We start from the raw sequence: 17,880 nt of genomic DNA on the forward strand, positions 1-17,880 counted from the left end.
CAGTTGTGCACATTGCATGGTACACTTAGGTATGTTCACTTAGGCCAGCCATTGACTTCTTGTAAATAGCTGTGCCTACCTTTTTGGCATGCCAATGTGGCTTAAACGTGCCCTTAAGCCAGTGTTTTTCAACCCTGTTCTGGAGGACTACCAGCCAGTCAAGTTTTCAGGATAGCCCTAATGAATATGCATAGGGTAGATTTGCATACCTGTCACCTCCATTATATGCAAATCTCTCTAGGGCTATCTGAAATACCTGACTAGCTGGTGATTCCCCAGGACAGGTTTGGGAACCACTGCTTTAAGCCATTATAGAACAATTGTTACCATGGTGAGCCTTGGAAGAAATGGGAATCACTGGGTAACATTGATTCTAAAAAAAAATATCTCTCTCTCAAAGGGACGTTGCTAAGTGTAGCAACAAGTAGTGGCAACAAGAGATAACTAGATCTATGGGAAGTGTGCCTGATGGGCATATGTTTCTTCACAGGGTAGTCTGGCTCAACTCGTGAACAAAAGTAACAAGCTAAAGAAGTATTAATGGTTGTGTGGGGCTATTTGTTTCTCAAACTGTCAATGAGCACTGATAAAAGTATCAAAGTATGCCAGCGCAATGGACATTACCTCTAGACTTACGAGAGGCACCTTATCAGACTTCTCCCATATGCAGGGCAGGATTAATTTGTCGAGGACCCCTAGGCACACAAGTACACTGGGCCCCTGCCCCACCCCACCCCACCCCACCATGCGCCCAGGCGGAAACAAGAAGCTGTGTCATAGGGAAGCTTTGGGCAAGCAGCACCGCTTACACAATTACAGTTCCTGTTGCCTTTCATACCCACATTGCTTGCTTGTCTTACTTTCCGTTGATGGGGGGGGGAGGGCACATTGCCGATTGGGGTGGGACCCATGTTGCTGATCGGAGGGGGGGCACGTTGCCAATCGATGCTGGAGGGACCCATCGCCGTTTGGAAAAAACAATGTTGACGCCCTCCTTCATCAGGCCCCCCTGACCATTTCGGGCCCTAGGCACGTGCCTACTTGGCCTTTTGGTTAATCCTGCCCTGCCCATATGCATTTTGTTATGAAATCAGACTCGTAATGCTTTCTAATTTAATAGTTGCTGGAAAGTGGAATTGTGTGTACAAACATGAAGAGCTGGGTTGTTGTGCACAATACACCCACTTTAAAGAGAAACCTGCATCTTTTCGCAAAACAGTATATTGACTCAGTATCCATATTGTGACCTCACTAACCCAAAATGTTAGCCTCTATATGTGTGTACTTAAAAGTATTTGTGACTGTGGTGGGTGTTGTTTTTGTTTTTTGGAGGGGGGGGTAGGAGGAATTTTGGTAGGAGGTGCAGGTTCCTGGCTGTAGAAGGGCTATGTCAGGGAGAAGAAGTCTGTGTGTGTGTTCTGGCTGCCTCATCGAGAGACATTTCCAGCAAACTGGACAACGTCTCCTTTGTATGTGAGAAGCTCCTGAGGCCCTGCATCTCTCACTCTCTTGCTTGCCTTCTGATGCTCTAGTCCTTCATCCACAAGTTCCCTTTCCCTGCTTTTTGCACATTCACACCCTATCTTATCCTAAGGAAGCATGTCTCACTTGAGTATTATTTGCCTGATTCTGCCGACACTTTTTGGGGTCCTGGTCTCTGCAGTGCTGACAGGTAACCACTAACTTTTCCACTTTATTTAGCATCTAGATTGGAGCCTTTAAAAGTAACTTTCCTATCTCCCTTGCTTTCGTGCCTGAAATACAGTTTACCTCAGATTTATTTTGATTGTAGCGCAGTGCACATCTCAGGTCAAGGCAAATTACATTCCGATACAGTAGGCATTTTCCTGTCCCTTGAGAGCTTGCAGTCTAAGCTCAATCCAAGACAATGGAGGGAGAACTGACATACCCAAAATCACAAGGAGCAGCAATAGGATTTTGCTTCCCTGGTTCTCAGCCTGCTGCTCTAACCACCAGGGGAAGAGAGAGACAATGGATCTCATTTAATTAATCAGAAAATCTTACTCCCATCTGTTCCTATATGTCCCCCTCCCACCTGCCTCTTTTTTTCATACTTTGTTGTATTTATTCAGTCTTAATAATCCTCCCTTCTGGTTAGACCTCATATAATGCACCCTGAGAGTAGCTTAGATTAACTGGACTTTTCTGGCTACATTTTGCAGTGGCAGTTTATTTGGATTAAAAAGGTATTTTTTTCCTTCAGCACTGCTTTAAATTTTTTTTTTCATTTATGTGATGAAAGGGAAGAATAAGAAGGAGAGGTGGTTATACATAGACAATTCTTGCTATTCTGAAGAAACAGCTGTGGTGGGACCTACTCCGTAAGGCACATTCTTTTGTGTTATGGGGTTGGGATTAGGGACAGGATTGCGTCTGACTACTGGAAAGTCATCTGTGAGAGATGAAAGATAATGGACTCTATCTGGCCGGATTGAAGTTGAAGAGCTAGAGGTTATGGAGATTTTATGGAGTTGTATGTGCATTTAATTATTTTCTTCCAATCAAGACATGCTCTATAGATACAAAGCAGCCTCATCCAGTAGGCAGGACTAGGTAGTTGCCTAGAGCAGCAGGTTATAGGTGGCAGCAAAGAGCAATTGAAGTCAAAGCAAAACACTATGTCCTGACAGCCACCCAAAAGAACCATCAGCACTTGCTTTTACTTTCAAAACAAGGTTTTTATTATTTAAAAACATGATGACCTATTAAGAGTTTGTATAATAATTATTGTAGGGTGATCATGGTTGTAGAGTTTAATCATTAAAATCTCAGCTTGAAAACTGATGGTTTAGGAACTGAAAAATTGCGTGTGTGTGTGGGGGAGAGGGGGGTGCAGTAAGGCTAATGGTTTGCCTAAGTGCCCAATACTCTTGCACTATTTGAATAATGGTATGGAATCAATGCTTACATTTTTAGTGTCATAAGATTTATTAGAATTTGATTTTTTTTTTTCTTTTTGATCTGGTAGTTCCCAACTATTTGTAATTTAATCTAAATTGGAAACAAGGTGGGATCTTGGAGCCTTGAGCCATCATTTTTAAACAGCTGTGGACTTCCACCTATTTTATATTCTTCTCTCCTCCAACATATGTAGTCTAATTATTGATGTGACTTGGGTGTTAGCCAGTAGCATGAGGTCAGGGCCTACAGGGGATTTGCCCCACCCCCCTAAAGGGTACTGCTCTGAATTTGATTGGTTGAGCAGGCAACATCCAGATGCTGCTCAGCCAATCAAATTCAGATCTGTACTGTCAGGGCCTTCAGGGGGTTTGAAGAATCCCTAGTCCAAGGGTCCCCAAAGGGATTTTGGGGACCCCTGCCCTAGTCAAGAGCCTTGCTTTTTTTATTTGTTTACATTTTGTTTGATGCAGTTTGACTGGTTGAGCAGGCTGCCTACTCAACAAATCAAAGTGCAACAAGTAAACAGAAAATAAAAAATCATGGCTATAGAGCTGGAGATTCACTAAAAGCCCTCACTGTGCGCCACTGGTGGTAGTCATACTTCAGAGCTCATTTTAGAAGAAGGACATGGTACTACTCAAAAGGGTCCAGAGAAGAACGACTAAAATGTTTAAGGGGCTGGAGGAGTTGCCGTACAGTGATAGATTAGAGAAACTGGGCCTCTTCTCCCTTGAAAAGAGGAGACTGAGAGGGGACATGATCGAAACATTCAAGATAATGAAGAGACTTAGTAGATAGAAACAGGTTGTTCACCCTCTCCAAGGTAGAGAGAACGAGAGGGCACTCTCTAAAGTTAAAAGGGGATAGATTCCATATAAACGTAAGGAAGTTCTTCTTCACCCAGAGAGTGGTAGAAAACTGGAACGCTCTTCCGGAGGCTGTTATAGGGGAAAACACCCTTCAGGGATTCAAGACAAAGTTAGACAAGTTCCTGCTGAACCGGAACGTACGCAGGTAGGGCTGGTCTCAGGGCACTGGTCTTTGACCTAGGGGCTGCTGCGAGAGTGGACTGCTGGGCACGATGGACCACTTGTCTGACCCAGCAGCGGCAATTCTTTGTCTTTGTTAGCCCTAATTTTAGCCATGATGTGTTTTTTTGCAGGGAAGCTAGGGTCAAACCAACCAACTTGGGGGATCATGGCAGTATGCAACACACTCAGGGCCCGATTTACAAAGCTGCAGTAGCAATGCTGTCATGGTAAATAAACCAAAGTCCATTCAATTCCTATGGGCTTTGGTGCATTTACTGCAGCAGAATCGCTACTGCAGCTTTGTAAAAAGGGCCTTCAATGAGCCACTATGCTTTGATAATCTCTGCATACCGCAAAAGTAGTCTAGTAATATGCCACTGAACAAGGCAAAACTTTCAATAACAAAATGTAAACTGCTGTGATGTGCATTGGGCAAAAATTTTTAATTCAGTATTTGGTTATTTTGGGATTTTGGGTTTGTTTTGTTTTTGCTTTACATATTTGTTTTAATGAAGCATTTTAAAAATATTTTAGAAATTTTGAACCTGCACAAATTGACTTAACACATGTTAAGTTGCTTTTACACACACCTACATTTTGAAGGTGTGCTAATGATCCAAATCCATACACACAAATGCTCATCCCTAGATGAAAGATTTCTAGCCAGATATTCCAAAGCATTTACACATTTAGCAGCAGCCACTAAGGACAGATTCAGTTAATGGCACTCAGAGTTAGGCACTGGGAAAAATCCATGTCAAGCACTGTTCTATAAAGTGCACTCTGGGCTGAGCATCTTCTATAGAAGAGCACTTTAGAGTAGATTCTCAAGCCAATGTCTGGGTGTGCAACTCTGATATTCTATAACCCGTCAAAAATTACAAAGACTAGGGGGACACTCGATGAAGTTACATGTAAATACTTTTAAAACCAATAGGAGGCAATTTTTTTCACTCAGAAAATAGTTAAGCTCTGGAACACGTTGCCAGAGGATGTGGTAAAAGCGGATAGCGTAGCTGGTTTTAAGAAAGGTTTGGACAAGTTCCTGGAAGGAAAGTCCATCGTCTGTTATTGAGAAAGACAAAGGGGAAGCCACTGCTTGCCCTGTATTGGTAAAAAACAAAAGGAATTGACCCCAAAATATCCACAAAGAAGAAAATCCAGAGAAAACCAAAAAAACTCTGTGGAGTGACGATGTTCCTAAATGGACTTTATTTGAAAGTATCAAAGTTCCAAAGGTACACTAAAATCATCCACATAAAATAATTCCATCCACATAAAAGTAAATCATCCACATAAAAGCCTTAAAGGACCTAGTCCGCTAGGGATACAGGACCCAACACGGTCCGCGTTTCGACAAAAAGTCTTCTTCAGGGGTCCTATAAATAATGAGGGGTACATTAAGAATGCATGTAAGTTATGAATAGTAGTGGTAATAAAATGTGAAACTGTGAATGATATCTGGCATGCAAAGAGTATGAAAGATATGTGATAAAAGGACACAGTGATGTAAATGGCACTAATAAAAATGAGTTGGTGAAAAAGGTGATAAATGTCATAAAAATGTGAAAACAGAAAATATTTGGATCTATGCAAAATGCAGAGTGGAGTGAAAAACTTAATTGCATTATAAAGGAAGAGGAATACATACCCTGGGGGTCCTATATAGGTATGTATGTGGGAAACTAAAATAATATTGAATTTAAAATTTCAGAAGTTAAAACCATATGTAAAACTCTATACTACTGTCAAGTTTAAGATTAAACATATTAGCAAAGCCATATAGAATGTTTTTAACAAAGCTATGTAGAATATTTTAAAACCCTAAAACAGATACAGATGATAGATGATAGCAAAAAGTAGTATAGAGTTTTACATATGGTTTTAACTTCTGAAATTTTAAATTCAATATTATTTTAGTTTCCCACGTACATACCTTTATAGGACCCCCAGGGTATGTATTCCTCTTCCTTTTTTTGTCCTATACTGTTCCCTTTGTGTCTTTCTAGTTTAAACAAAAGTATTCACTGATCATTTCTTGAGCATGATCTTCGCACGTCCACCATCTTTATAATGCAATTAAGTTTTTCACTCCACTCTGCATTTTGCATAGATCCAAATATTTTCTGTTTTCACATTTTTATGACATTTATCACCTTTTTCACCAACTCATTTTTATTAGTGCCATTTACATCACTGTGTCCTTTTATCACATATCTTTCATACTCTTTGCATGCCAGATATCATTCACAGTTTCACATTTTATTACCACTACTATTCATAACTTACATGCATTCTTAATGTACCCCTCATTATTTATAGGACCCCTGAAGAAGACTTTTTGTCGAAACGCAGACCGTGTTGGGTCCTGTATCCCTAGCGGACTAGGTCCTTTAAGGCTTTTATGTGGATGATTTACTTTTATGTGGATGGAATTATTTTATGTGGATGATTTTAGTGTACCTTTGGAACTTTGATACTTTCAAATAAAGTCCATTTAGGAACATCGTCACTCCACAGAGTTTTTTTGGTTTGCCCTGTATTGGTAGCATGGAATATTGCTACACCTTGGGTTTTGGCCAGGTCCTAGTGACCTGGATTGGCCACCTTGAGAACGGGCTACTGGGTTTGATGGACCATTGGTCTGTCCCAGTAAGGCTGTTCTTAAGTTAACCCTGCACCCAAAGTTTTGGAAGGGGGTCAAGGGTCATGTACTTGATATACCACCTTTCTGTGGGTACAATCAAGGTGTTGGAACAGCTGTGTTCCTCCCATGGCCATGCTCCCTTTTGGGCTGCGCTTGAGACACTTTGGGCGCAAACATTATACGAGGGCTCTTCAAAAAGTTTCAGCACTTTCATATTTTCATGGGAAATGGTTGGGGCAGGAGACGATGTAAGAGGGCATGTCGTAGAATGTCATGTGACTAGTCAGGCAAGCCGACTCACCTTGCAGGTAGTGATGTAATTTATTCTTGAAATATATAATAAATAGTGTTAAAAAAAATAAGTGAGGAAACTTTTTGAAGGTCCCTCATAGAATAACACATAAGCGTATGCTAAAGTAAGTTCAAATTAGTGTGAATTAACATTAATGACTCATTAAATAATTCCTTTTCTGCATGCATGTGCCCTTATTGCCCAAATTTAAGTAACCTACTGTATATAGAATCTGGGAGTAAATGTTCAAGCATTCTATTCCTGAATTGTCAATGACATACATATAGAGGGTGATGGTATAATAGGGCACCTGATCAAGTAGGCACCGACTTTACAGAATACTAGTTTAACCGGTCGTATACTTGTATTGGTGGCTAAGTGCTGGAAATATATGCATAACTTCGTTTTCTATAAGATTATTTATTTGGATTTAGCTCACAGTTTTTCAGTAGTAGTGCAAGGTGAGTTACATTCAGATACACTAGGAATTTCACAGTGTAATGGAGGGTTAAGTAACTTGCCCAAGATCACATAGAATAGTAGAGAGATTTGAGCCAGTTGTCAGCCAATTTTCTATACCGTTCTCACAGGGGAAGTCAGAATGGTTTACATGAATTTATTCAGATACTCAAGCATTTTTCACTGTTATGTCCTAGTGCAGTGGTTCCTAACCCTGTCCTGGAGGATCACCAGCCAGTCGGGTTTTCAGGATAGCCCTAATGAATATGCATGAAAGAGATTTGCATGTAATGAAGATGATAGGAATGCAGATCTGCCCCAGGCACATTCATTAAGGCTATCCCAAAAAACTGACTTAGTGCCCTCAGTGCCTCCTTCCTATGTCCTTAGTGCCCCTTCCCATGTCTTTAGTGCCCCTAGTGCCTCCTTCCCATGTCCTTAGTACCCCTTCCTACGTCCTTAGTGCCCCCAGTACCTCCTTCCTGTGTCCATAATGCCCCCAGTGCCTCCTTCCATGTCCTTAGTGCCCCCAGTGCCTCTGTACTGTGTTCTTAGTGCCCCAGTGCCTGCGTACTGTGTCCTTAGTGCCCTAGTGCCTCCTTCCTATGTTCTTAGTGCCCCCAGTACCTCCTTCCTGTGTCCTTACTGCCCCCAGTGCCTCCTCCTATGTCCTTAGTGCCTCCTTCCTATGTCCTTAGTGCCCCCAGTGCCTCCTTCCTATCTCCCCATCATTATCTTCCAGAATTTGTCCCACCCCCACCCCCGATGCCAGCCAGCCTGCCTGCCTCCCATCCCCCTGAGCAGCATGTTTCCAATAAAACCGCCCCACCCCCCTATGCCAGCCTGCCTCCCATCCCCCTGAGCAGCATGTTTCCATTGACACCCCCCACCCCTGATGGCAGCCTGCCTGCCTGCCTCCCATCCCCCTGAAGAACATGTTTCCATTGAAACCCCCTCACCCCCCATGCCAGCCTGCCTACCTGCCTCCCATCCCTCTGAGCAGCATGTTTCCATTGAACCCCCCCCCCCCCGATGTCAGCCTGCCTGCCTGCCTCCCATCCTCCTGAGCAGCATGTTTCCATTGAAACCCTCCCTCCCCCTTGATGTCAGCCTGCCTGCCTGCCTCCCATTCCCCTGAGCAGCATATTTTTAACCCCCTCCCCCGCGCCGACCCTATCTGGCACACCAGAAACCCCCGTTAAACCTCCCATCCCACCCTGACATCATCAGAGACATGGCAGAGGAAATTAGGCCAGTAGAAGACCGTGAAACAGCGTGTTTACTGTGCCTGGGACGCTGCTGGAGCTGCGAGGTTTGTCGGCCATCTAGCGGTGGTAGGGTCAACGGGGGTTTCTAGTGTGCCGGGTAGGGTCGGCAGGGGGGAGGTAGTCGCGGCGTGTTAATGGTGTGCTGGGTAGGGTCGGCGGTGGGGGGGGGGGAGTCGCGGCGAGTTACCTGCCACCTGTCCTTAGACGCGCACATGCATACTCTTACCTGATACAGCCCGACAGATCAAGGATCAGAGAAACACGCGGTAAGAGTGTGCATGCGCGCTTAGCATTTTATTATATAGATAGTTTGTGAAAGATTTAAATGCTAATTCATTTGTGTTCATCAGCTCTGTTGGTTTTGCTCACATTTTATTTTGGACAAGCAATTTGAGTACGTTTGATCTGGAGATCACAGGAATATGCCTAGTGCTATGAGCTTTGGGCTGATGATAGAAAGGTGTGTAGGTGTGCATGCCTATGTCACATTAACATTTTTATATGTGGTGCTCGTCTCTTCACCCTTCCATCTCTGACTAACCCTCCATTGCCCCAGGTATAAATTTAGATTGTGAGCCCAGTAGGGACAGAGAAAAAGTACCTGAATATAATAAATATACAGGTAAACCGCTTTAGTTGTACCAGAGAAAGGCGGTATAGCAAATCAATGACCCTGACCCTTACTCTTAACCCTATTAGCAACATGAATCCCCCTTTCTTTCCCACATAAAACAGGAGATAACAATAAACTAAAGGGAAAATGAAAAAAATTGGCATCAAAGAAAATACCATACACAGATATTGGAGCAAACAAATGCAATATGAATAAATGGTTTTAAGTACTCACAATTAGTGAAGGAAAACCAGAATCAATGATATCAGAAAAAAAAAAAAACAGCCCTCTCATAGGTTTTAATTATTGCATTAAACTATTATAAATCATTCAAAGGAATTAGAAACAGTTTACAAAACAGTTAAATTGAAAATCTAATCAGGTACATTGAATTTCCCTCTCTGTCCTGACAGGCTCACAATCTAACTATTGTACTTATAAGAAGTATTTGGTTACATAGAGTGTGACTTTCATCTCTCAGCTGCGTTACTAAACCAAACACTGGCTGTTTTAAATCCACCGCTGAGCCGTTGAAACACTGGCTCTTTCTGTGTGCAACATCATGATGACATCATTGAACAAACTTTGTTAAACAATTGTTGAACAGCAATGTTTCAAAACAGTCATAAGAACATAAGAATTGCCGCTGCTGGGTCAGACCAGTGGTCCATCATGCTCAGCAGTCCGCTCACACGGCGGCCCTTAGGTCAAAGACCAGTGTCCTGAGTCTAGCCTTACCTGCGTACGTTCTGGTTCAGCAGAAACTTGTCTAACTTTGTCTTGAATCCCTGAAGGGTGTTTTCCATTATAACAGACTCTGGAAGAGCGTTCCAGTTATCTACCACTCTCTGGGTGAAGAAGAACTTCCTTACGTTTGTACGGAATCTATCCCCTTTTAACTTTAGAGAGTGCCCTCTTGTTCTCTCTCTTTATCTACTAAGTCTATTCTCTTCATTATCTTGAATGTTTCGATCATGTCCCCTCTCAGTCTCCTCTTTTCAAGGGAGAAGAGGCCCAGTTTCTCTAATCTCTCACTGTATGGCAACTCCTCCAGTCCCTTAACCATTTTAGTTGCTCTTCTCTGGACTCTCTCAAGTAGTACCATGTCCTTCTTCATGTTCGGCGACCAGTGCTGGACGTAGTATTCCAGGTGGGGGCATACCATGGCCCGGTACAACGGCATGATAACCTTCTCTGATCTATTTGTGATCCCCTTCCTAATCATTCCTAGCATTCTGTTGGCCCTTTTTGCCACTGCCGCGCATTGCGCAGACAGCTTCATTGACTTGTCGACCAGTACTCCCAAGTCTCTTTCCTGGGGGGTCTCTCCAAGTTTCCTCACCAGACATCCTGTATTCGTGTATAAGATTTTTCCTACTGACATGCATCACTTTACACATCCACTTTAAACCTTATTTGCCATGTCGCAGCCCACTTCTCGAGCATGTTTATGTCACATTGCAGGTCTTCGCAATCCTTCTGCATCCTCACTACTCTAAATAACTTTGTAGTTTCAAGTTTCACGTTTAATAGATTTTGATTTTTACACAATATCATATATTTCAATGCGTATTACATGTTTCCAATACATAAAAGAGAGCAGGGTGGACAAAATAAAATAAGATAAGACATTACATACAAATCATTTTGTTCTATTACAAATTAGTACAAACTGGTACAAATGGGTAATGGGAAGAAATACAATTTATAAAAAAAGAAACATGTAAGGTTTGAATACAAAGGATGGGATCATTTAAGAAGAAGTATAGAATGAATTGATTGAGATGCTTTAATCATTTGTAATGAATTTAGATTAATTGAATAGTCTATATATTAACAGCTTTTTTTTTTTAAAGAAAATAAGGTTTTAAAAAACGCTTACAGTTTCAATTTGATGACCTATTCGTTTAATTCATTGGGGTCAAGATATTGTGTTAACTTGAATGTTCTATCATCTGCAAATTTAATCACCTCGCTCGTCGTACCAATTTCCAGGTTGTTTATAAATATGTTGAAGAGCACGGGTCCAAACACCACTCCCTGCGGTCAATTCAATTTGTTTAGCACTCTCCCTTGCTGACAGTCTAACCTTCTATTGTCAGCAGTCAATTCAACAATGTTCAACAATTGTTTGTTTAACAAAGTTTGTTCAATGATGTCGTCATGACGTTGCACACAGGAAGAGCCAGTGTTTCAAGGGCTTAGTGGTGGGTTTAAAACAGCCAGTGTTTGGTTTAGTAACGCAGCTGAGAGATGAAAGTCACATTCTATTATGTAACCAAATACTTCTTATAAGTACTGTTAAAACAACTATTGTGCTGTAAGTATATTGTGGTTAAACATAATAATAGATAAGGAAACCAAATCATATTCTGTCTACGTAGCTGAGCTTAAATCACAGCACATGTTTTTTCATTTCACAGTTGCAGCACGATAATTCCCCTAAAAAAGCACTTAGTGAAACGGGCCTTCAATGGGATAAATAAGTGCTTGCTTATTTATTTATATAATCACTAGTGTTTAAGCCCGTTACATTAACGGGTGCTAGAATATATGGCTGTCTGTCTTTCTTTCTTTATGTCTCTCTCCCTGCTCCTGTTTCTTTCTTCCTTTCTTTCTGTCTTTCTCCCTCCTGCAATTTTTTTCTCTCTCTCCCTGGCACCCTTTGCCTGTCTGTCTTTATTTCTGTGTCTCTCTGGTCCCCTGTCTGTCTTTATTTCTGTCTGTCTCTCTCCCTAGCCTCCTTTGTCTGTCTGTATTTCTTTCTGTGTCTCCCCCCCCCCCCCCCCCCACTTTCCTTTGCAGAAGCAGCAGTGCTATTTCCCTTCCCCTCCAGATCCCTGTGAAGTAGTAGCAGCATTTCCCCCCACCCACCCCCCATTCCCTTCTCTCCCCCCCCCCACTTTCCTTTGCAGAAGCAGCAGCGGTATTTCTCTTTCCCTCCAGGTCCTTGCTGAAGCAGTAGCAGCATTTTCCCCCACCCCCCATTCCCTTCTCCCCCCCCCACTTTATTTTGCAGAAGCAGCTGTGATATTTCCCTTCCCCTCCAGATCTCTGAGAAGTAGTAGCAGCATTTTCCCCCACCCACCCCCCATTCCCTTCTCTCCCCTACCACCACTTTCCTTTGCAGAAGCAGCAGCGGTTTTCCCTTCCCCTCCAGGTCCCTGCTGAGTAGTAGAAACATTTTCCCCCACCCCCCATTCCCTTCTTACCTTGAGCTGCCCTGCTCCGTTCGGCCCCTCCCCCTTCCCTTCCCGTGTGCTGGCCTGCTGCGGCTGAAGGTTTTTTTCGGCGACTCCTCCTGTTAAAACTCCCCCCCCCTCCTCCTCCCGCAACCGCTCCTGTTCAAAGCGGCCTGCTGAGGTTCGCGGCCGCTGTAACGAACCTCGCAGGCCGCTCTCCAACTCGGTAGCATGTTCCCTCTGACGCGATTGCGTCAGAGGGAACGTGCTACCATGTGGAGAGCGGCCTGCGAGGTTCGTTACAGCGGCCGCGAACCTCAGCAGGCCGCTTTGAACAGGAGCGGTAGCGGCTGTTGCAGGAGGATTGGGGGGGGGGAATTCGTGAGCGGCGGCAGGACCATGAGGCGGGATTGAGTTTTTTCGGCTTACCCTATCTGGGGAAACCGCCGTGCCAATTTCAAAGCAGCTGCTTTTAACATAGGCGTAGCTGAACTGTACCTGATGGAGGAAGGGAAGGAACGGTGGGGCAAATTTCGTCAACGGCAGTCCTTGTGCGGTTCGAGAGAGGGGGGGGGGTGGAGTCGGCGACTTGCAGCTTCGCGTGCCTCCCACCCCCCCTTCCCTCCGGCTCCGCCGCCGATAGTCTCCACCTTCATTGCCCCTGGCGCAGCATTCACCGGCCCGTCGGGCGGGGAACGGAGGAACAGGTTCAGGGCTGCCAGGGGGGGAGGATTGAGTCCGGCTGAGACTGGCAGGAAGAGGAAGGCGGAGCAGATGAGCCGGCACCGAAAAAAACTTTAAAGAGCCAGCCAGACCGTGAGTGCGAGCTGTTGTAAGTTTGCATGTGCACTCTTGCCAGCCACGGACATACGGATCACGGAAGCACGCGGATTAGACTGCGCATGCGCCGCCTACGGTTTTATTATATAGATATATTCGGTCTGCAAAGTGAATATCAATGCAATATATGTACATTGTTTTGAATTGTCAGGTTTTTTGCCAATGAATCAAAGTTGGTCCATACGTAGTGCATGAGCCAAACAAACCCCCTCCTTTACTAAAGCATAGCATGGGTTTTAAGAATTCAATGAGCATCAGAGCAGTTACTGCCGCTGCTGTCACTAAAACCCATGCTACGCGTTAGTAAAGAGGGGGAAAATGAACTATGGATTGGGATCTTTGAGGCTTTTTCATTCTTTTTAATAAGGATGTATTTATTCTCACCACTGATTGGTATTTAGATTATCTCTATCTTGTGAGTGGGGAGATTGTCTCTATTTTTGATTACTACAAAATGATCAACACACTGGATTTGCTGAATCTTCACCTGTCCCTTGCCACATGCGGGACACAGATTGTACAAGTCTATCCAGCATCAGGCTCCATTCCCCTATGCTTAATGTGATCATACATCCCATTTTGAATGGGACCGTCCTGTTTTTAGATCCCTGTCCCAATGCACAGCTTTGGGGCGCTGAAATGTCCCGTTTTTAGAGATAGCGTCCCGAAGCTGTGCGTGGGGACAATGGGACAGAGGATCTAAAAACGGGACGGTCCCAGGCAGCAATTGGCTGGCCCGGAACTTCCTCTCCGATGTCAGAATTGACGTCGGGAAGAAGGCTTGTGGGCCAGTGCCTGGACTTTCCTTTCCTTCAGTTGCAGCGGCGGCAGGCAGGAAGCAGCAGCGAAGGCTGGTCTGGGGTGGAGGAGTGTTTTAAATCGGTGGTAGGCCAGGCTTCGGTGCTGGAGGGAAGGAGGGAGGCAGACAGGCAGGCTGGCTTTGGCGTGGGAGGTAGGCTGGCTGGCTTCGGGGGAGAGGGTGGAACAAAGGCTGGAAGGCAGTGAAGGGGATATAGGAAGGAGTGAGGGAGGAAGGAAGTGAAAGAAAGAGCAGAGAAAGGGGGGGGGGTTGTAAGCAGAAGAAAGACTAGAGAGAGAAAGGTCTGACCCAAAGGGGAAAGACAGGAAGCAGCTGCAGGACTATGCAAGGTGCAGACAAAGGGGGAGAGACCCTGAGGAAGAGCAGAGAGAGGCAAGATCATAACAGAGGAGGGAGAGAGAGGGAGACCTGGAACAAAGGTACAAAGAACTGACACTGGATCTGGGGAGGATAACAGAGGGAAAAGAGAGAGAGACCTGGACCCAAAGGGGATGGGGCTGGATTGTGAAAGAAATGTTGGATGAGAAAGAAAGAGAGAAATATTGGCTGCACAGTCAAAAGGAAGTGCAACTAGAGACTCATGAAATCACCAAACAAAGGTAGGAAAAATGATTTTATTTTCAATTTAGTGATCAAAATGTGTCAGTTTTGAGAATTTATATCTGCTGTCTATATTTTGCACTATATTTGTCTATGTTTCTATAGTTACTGAGGTGACATTGCATATTTTAAAGTCATCTGCCTTGACATCTTTGAAAACCCCCCAAATATAAATGATAATTAACATTTTCTTTGTGTACAGTGTGCTTTGTGGGGTTTTTTAATTTTATGGGTACTATTATGAATTAATAAGATATTATGTGTACATGAAAAATGAATGGAAGAAATTTGGGGCGGGATTGGGGGCAGGACTGAAAATTAATAGATGTCCCATTTTGATGAAAAAAAATAAATGGTCATGTTACCCATGCTGGATTTGGCCACTCTTCTTTTTTTATTCATTTATTGAGATTTTGTAACTGTCTTTATGAAGAGATTCACCCAGGCGGTGTACAGCAGGTATAATTCAACTTAAAACTTACAACTTTTTTAACAGCATAACAGTAGTAAAAGGGACTATATGCAGGGCAGACTATTCAAATCTGTCCGGCATCAGCCTCGGCTCCCACTATTCTTGCCCAAGGTAACATCTCAACAGCCATGTTACATTTCCATCTTATTTTTATTTATTTATTGTAGTATTTATATACCATTTATAGGCTAAGTGGTTTACATTCAGGTACTCAAGCATTTTTCCCTACCTTACTTTGACTTCGCATCATTTAGATTGTTAGTTCAATCTCTAATCCTAGGCTCGCTGGATTACTGCAACATAATTTACCTAGGATCCCACAAAAAAAACATCAAGAGACTGAGAATGATCCAAAACACACCATATTTCAAGAAACTACACTTGCTACTGATCGAGGCCAGAATTATCTTCAAATTCGGTTGCCTATGCTACAAGACACTTTTCGGCACCACAACTACCTACCTCCTGAGACACTGTGTCCTACAGGACAAAGTCTGCCTCTCCCGCAGATCATCACTATTTACATTCCCGACTCCCAAGGGACGCCAATTCAAAAGATTCCTTGACAGGACATTATCCTTCCAAGCAGGAATCTGGAACAATACTTTAAGTGACCTTCTCCTGAATTCTCTGTCATACCACACATTCAGAAAAGCACTAAAAATCCACTTATTCAACAAATTTGTTTAAACTTCCAAGCCCCGACTAACTCCACCTCTTCCACATTCCCTCATCCTACGACCCATGTATCTCACTAATCAACTGCTTGTATGTTCCCACTCTAAACTAATGTAATCTCATTGTGTCCATCTGCCTCTGTACACCATCTTGAACTTTAAAGGTATGACAGGATATAAATAAAGCTATTATTATTATCTGTCCTGGTGGGCTCACACTCTAATACCTTTAGCAGTGGAGGATCTTCTTCCTATTTAAGCATCCTCTGTGTCTATCTCACACATTTTTGAATTTGTTCACAGTTTTTGACTCTACCATCTCTCTCAGAAGGGCATTCCAAACATTCAACACCCTCTCTGTGAAAAATATTTCCTGATATTACTGTTGAGTCTACCTTCCTGCAACTTCCATTCATGTTCTCTAGTTATATGTCTCTGAAAGGTTTGTTTGAACATTAATACCTTTCAAGTACTTAAAAGTCTATCATATCACCTCTCTCTTCTTATTTCCAGCATATACATATTCAAGTTCTCCAGTCTCTTTTCGTATGTGTTATGGCACAAATCCTGTACCATTTTCATCACTTTCCTCAGCACCGATTCAAGTCTTTTTATATCCCTGTAGAGATAACTGCGTCTAAAACTGTACATAGTACTCTGAGTGGGGCCTCACCAACCACTTGTACAGGGACATCAACATATCCTTTCTTCGGCTGTTTAAGCCTCTCTCTATGCAGCCTAACATTCTTTGGGCAGCAGCCACCACCTTGTCATATTGTTTCACCACCTTGTCATATTCAGACACCATCACCTCAAAGACTCTATCTTGATCCATTCACATCGGTCTCTCACCCCCTAGCATATACTGCTCTCTTGGATTTCTGCACCTCAAGTGCACTTTTTTTGCATTAAATTTTAACTGGCAAATATTAGACCATTCTTCTAATATTTGTAGATCCTTTCTCATATTGTTCACATCCACCAGGGAGTCCACTTTGTGCAAATCTTGGTGTTATCCGCAAAATGCAAACTTTTCCTTCCAACCCTTTAACAATGTTGCTCAGAAATATGTTGAATAAGATCAGCCCCAGTACATATCCCTGAGACACTCCGCTACTTACATTTCTATCCTGCGAGAAAACTCCATTAACTACCACCTTCTGCCGTTTGTCCATCAGTCAGTTCTCAGTCCAGTTTGTGAGCTGCCTGTGAAGAACTGTTTCAGAAGTCTTACTGAAATCCAAATAGACTACATCCAGCATATGTCCACTATCCAATTCTTTGGTCACCCAGTCAACAAAATCAATCAGATTTGTTTGGTACAATTCTCCATTCCTGAAACCATAGAAGCATGAAGGCAGATAAAGGTCAAGTGACCCATCCAGGGTGCATATCTGCAGCATTCACTATTTCCTTCTCTCCCTAAGAGATCCCATGTGCCTATCCCAGGCTTTCTTGAATTCAGACATAGTCTTTGTCGCCATCACCTCTACTGGGAAACTATTTATTTTAGGCATTTACAGTATATGCCACCTATCAAGGTTAGCTAAACTGTTTACAATCAGGTACTCAAGCATTTTCCCTAAATGTCCTGGTGGGGTCACAATCTATCTAATGTACCTGGGGCAATGGAGGATTGAGTGTCTTGCCCAGGATCACAAGGGGCAGTGTGGGATTTGAACCCACAACCTCAGGTCTAACCACTAGGCCACTCCTTCCTCCTATTCTACGCATTCACCATCGTTTCTATTTAAAAAAAAAGTATTTCCTTAGATTGCTCCTGAGCCTATCTCCTTGTAACTTCTTCCTATGCCCTCTCATTCTGGAGTCTCCTTTCATTAGAAAGAGACTTGCCTCATGTGCATTTATGAATGCATCAGACTGAGAATATTCTCAGTAATGGCTCTGGTGTGGTGGAATGCCCTACCAAAGGAACTAAGAATGGAAACATGTTGGCAGATTCAAGAAAAACCTAAAGACTATTCTTTTCTCAGACTACATTGGCTGATAAAATGCAGCCAACCACTATGAAGGTACATTGGAAGAAGAAACGCTAT

The 17,880-nt window shown here is 43.2% G+C and overlaps 1 protein-coding gene across 1 annotated transcript in view; it reads left to right on the top strand.

Annotated features, from left to right (window-relative positions):
- Positions 1-1,401: 1,401 nt before the first annotated feature.
- Positions 1,402-17,880, top strand: part of SNORC (secondary ossification center associated regulator of chondrocyte maturation) — a 45,389-nt gene continuing 28,910 nt past the window's right edge. The window contains exon 1 of the mRNA XM_033959386.1: positions 1,402-1,672. Coding sequence (XP_033815277.1) covers positions 1,600-1,672 — 73 coding nt within the window. The 5' untranslated portion in view covers positions 1,402-1,599. The remainder of the gene's footprint in view (positions 1,673-17,880) is intronic.

The sequence above is a fragment of the Geotrypetes seraphini genome, chromosome 9 (genome assembly GCF_902459505.1).
Source record: "Geotrypetes seraphini chromosome 9, aGeoSer1.1, whole genome shotgun sequence".
NCBI classification, from domain to species: Eukaryota; Metazoa; Chordata; class Amphibia; order Gymnophiona; family Dermophiidae; genus Geotrypetes; species Geotrypetes seraphini.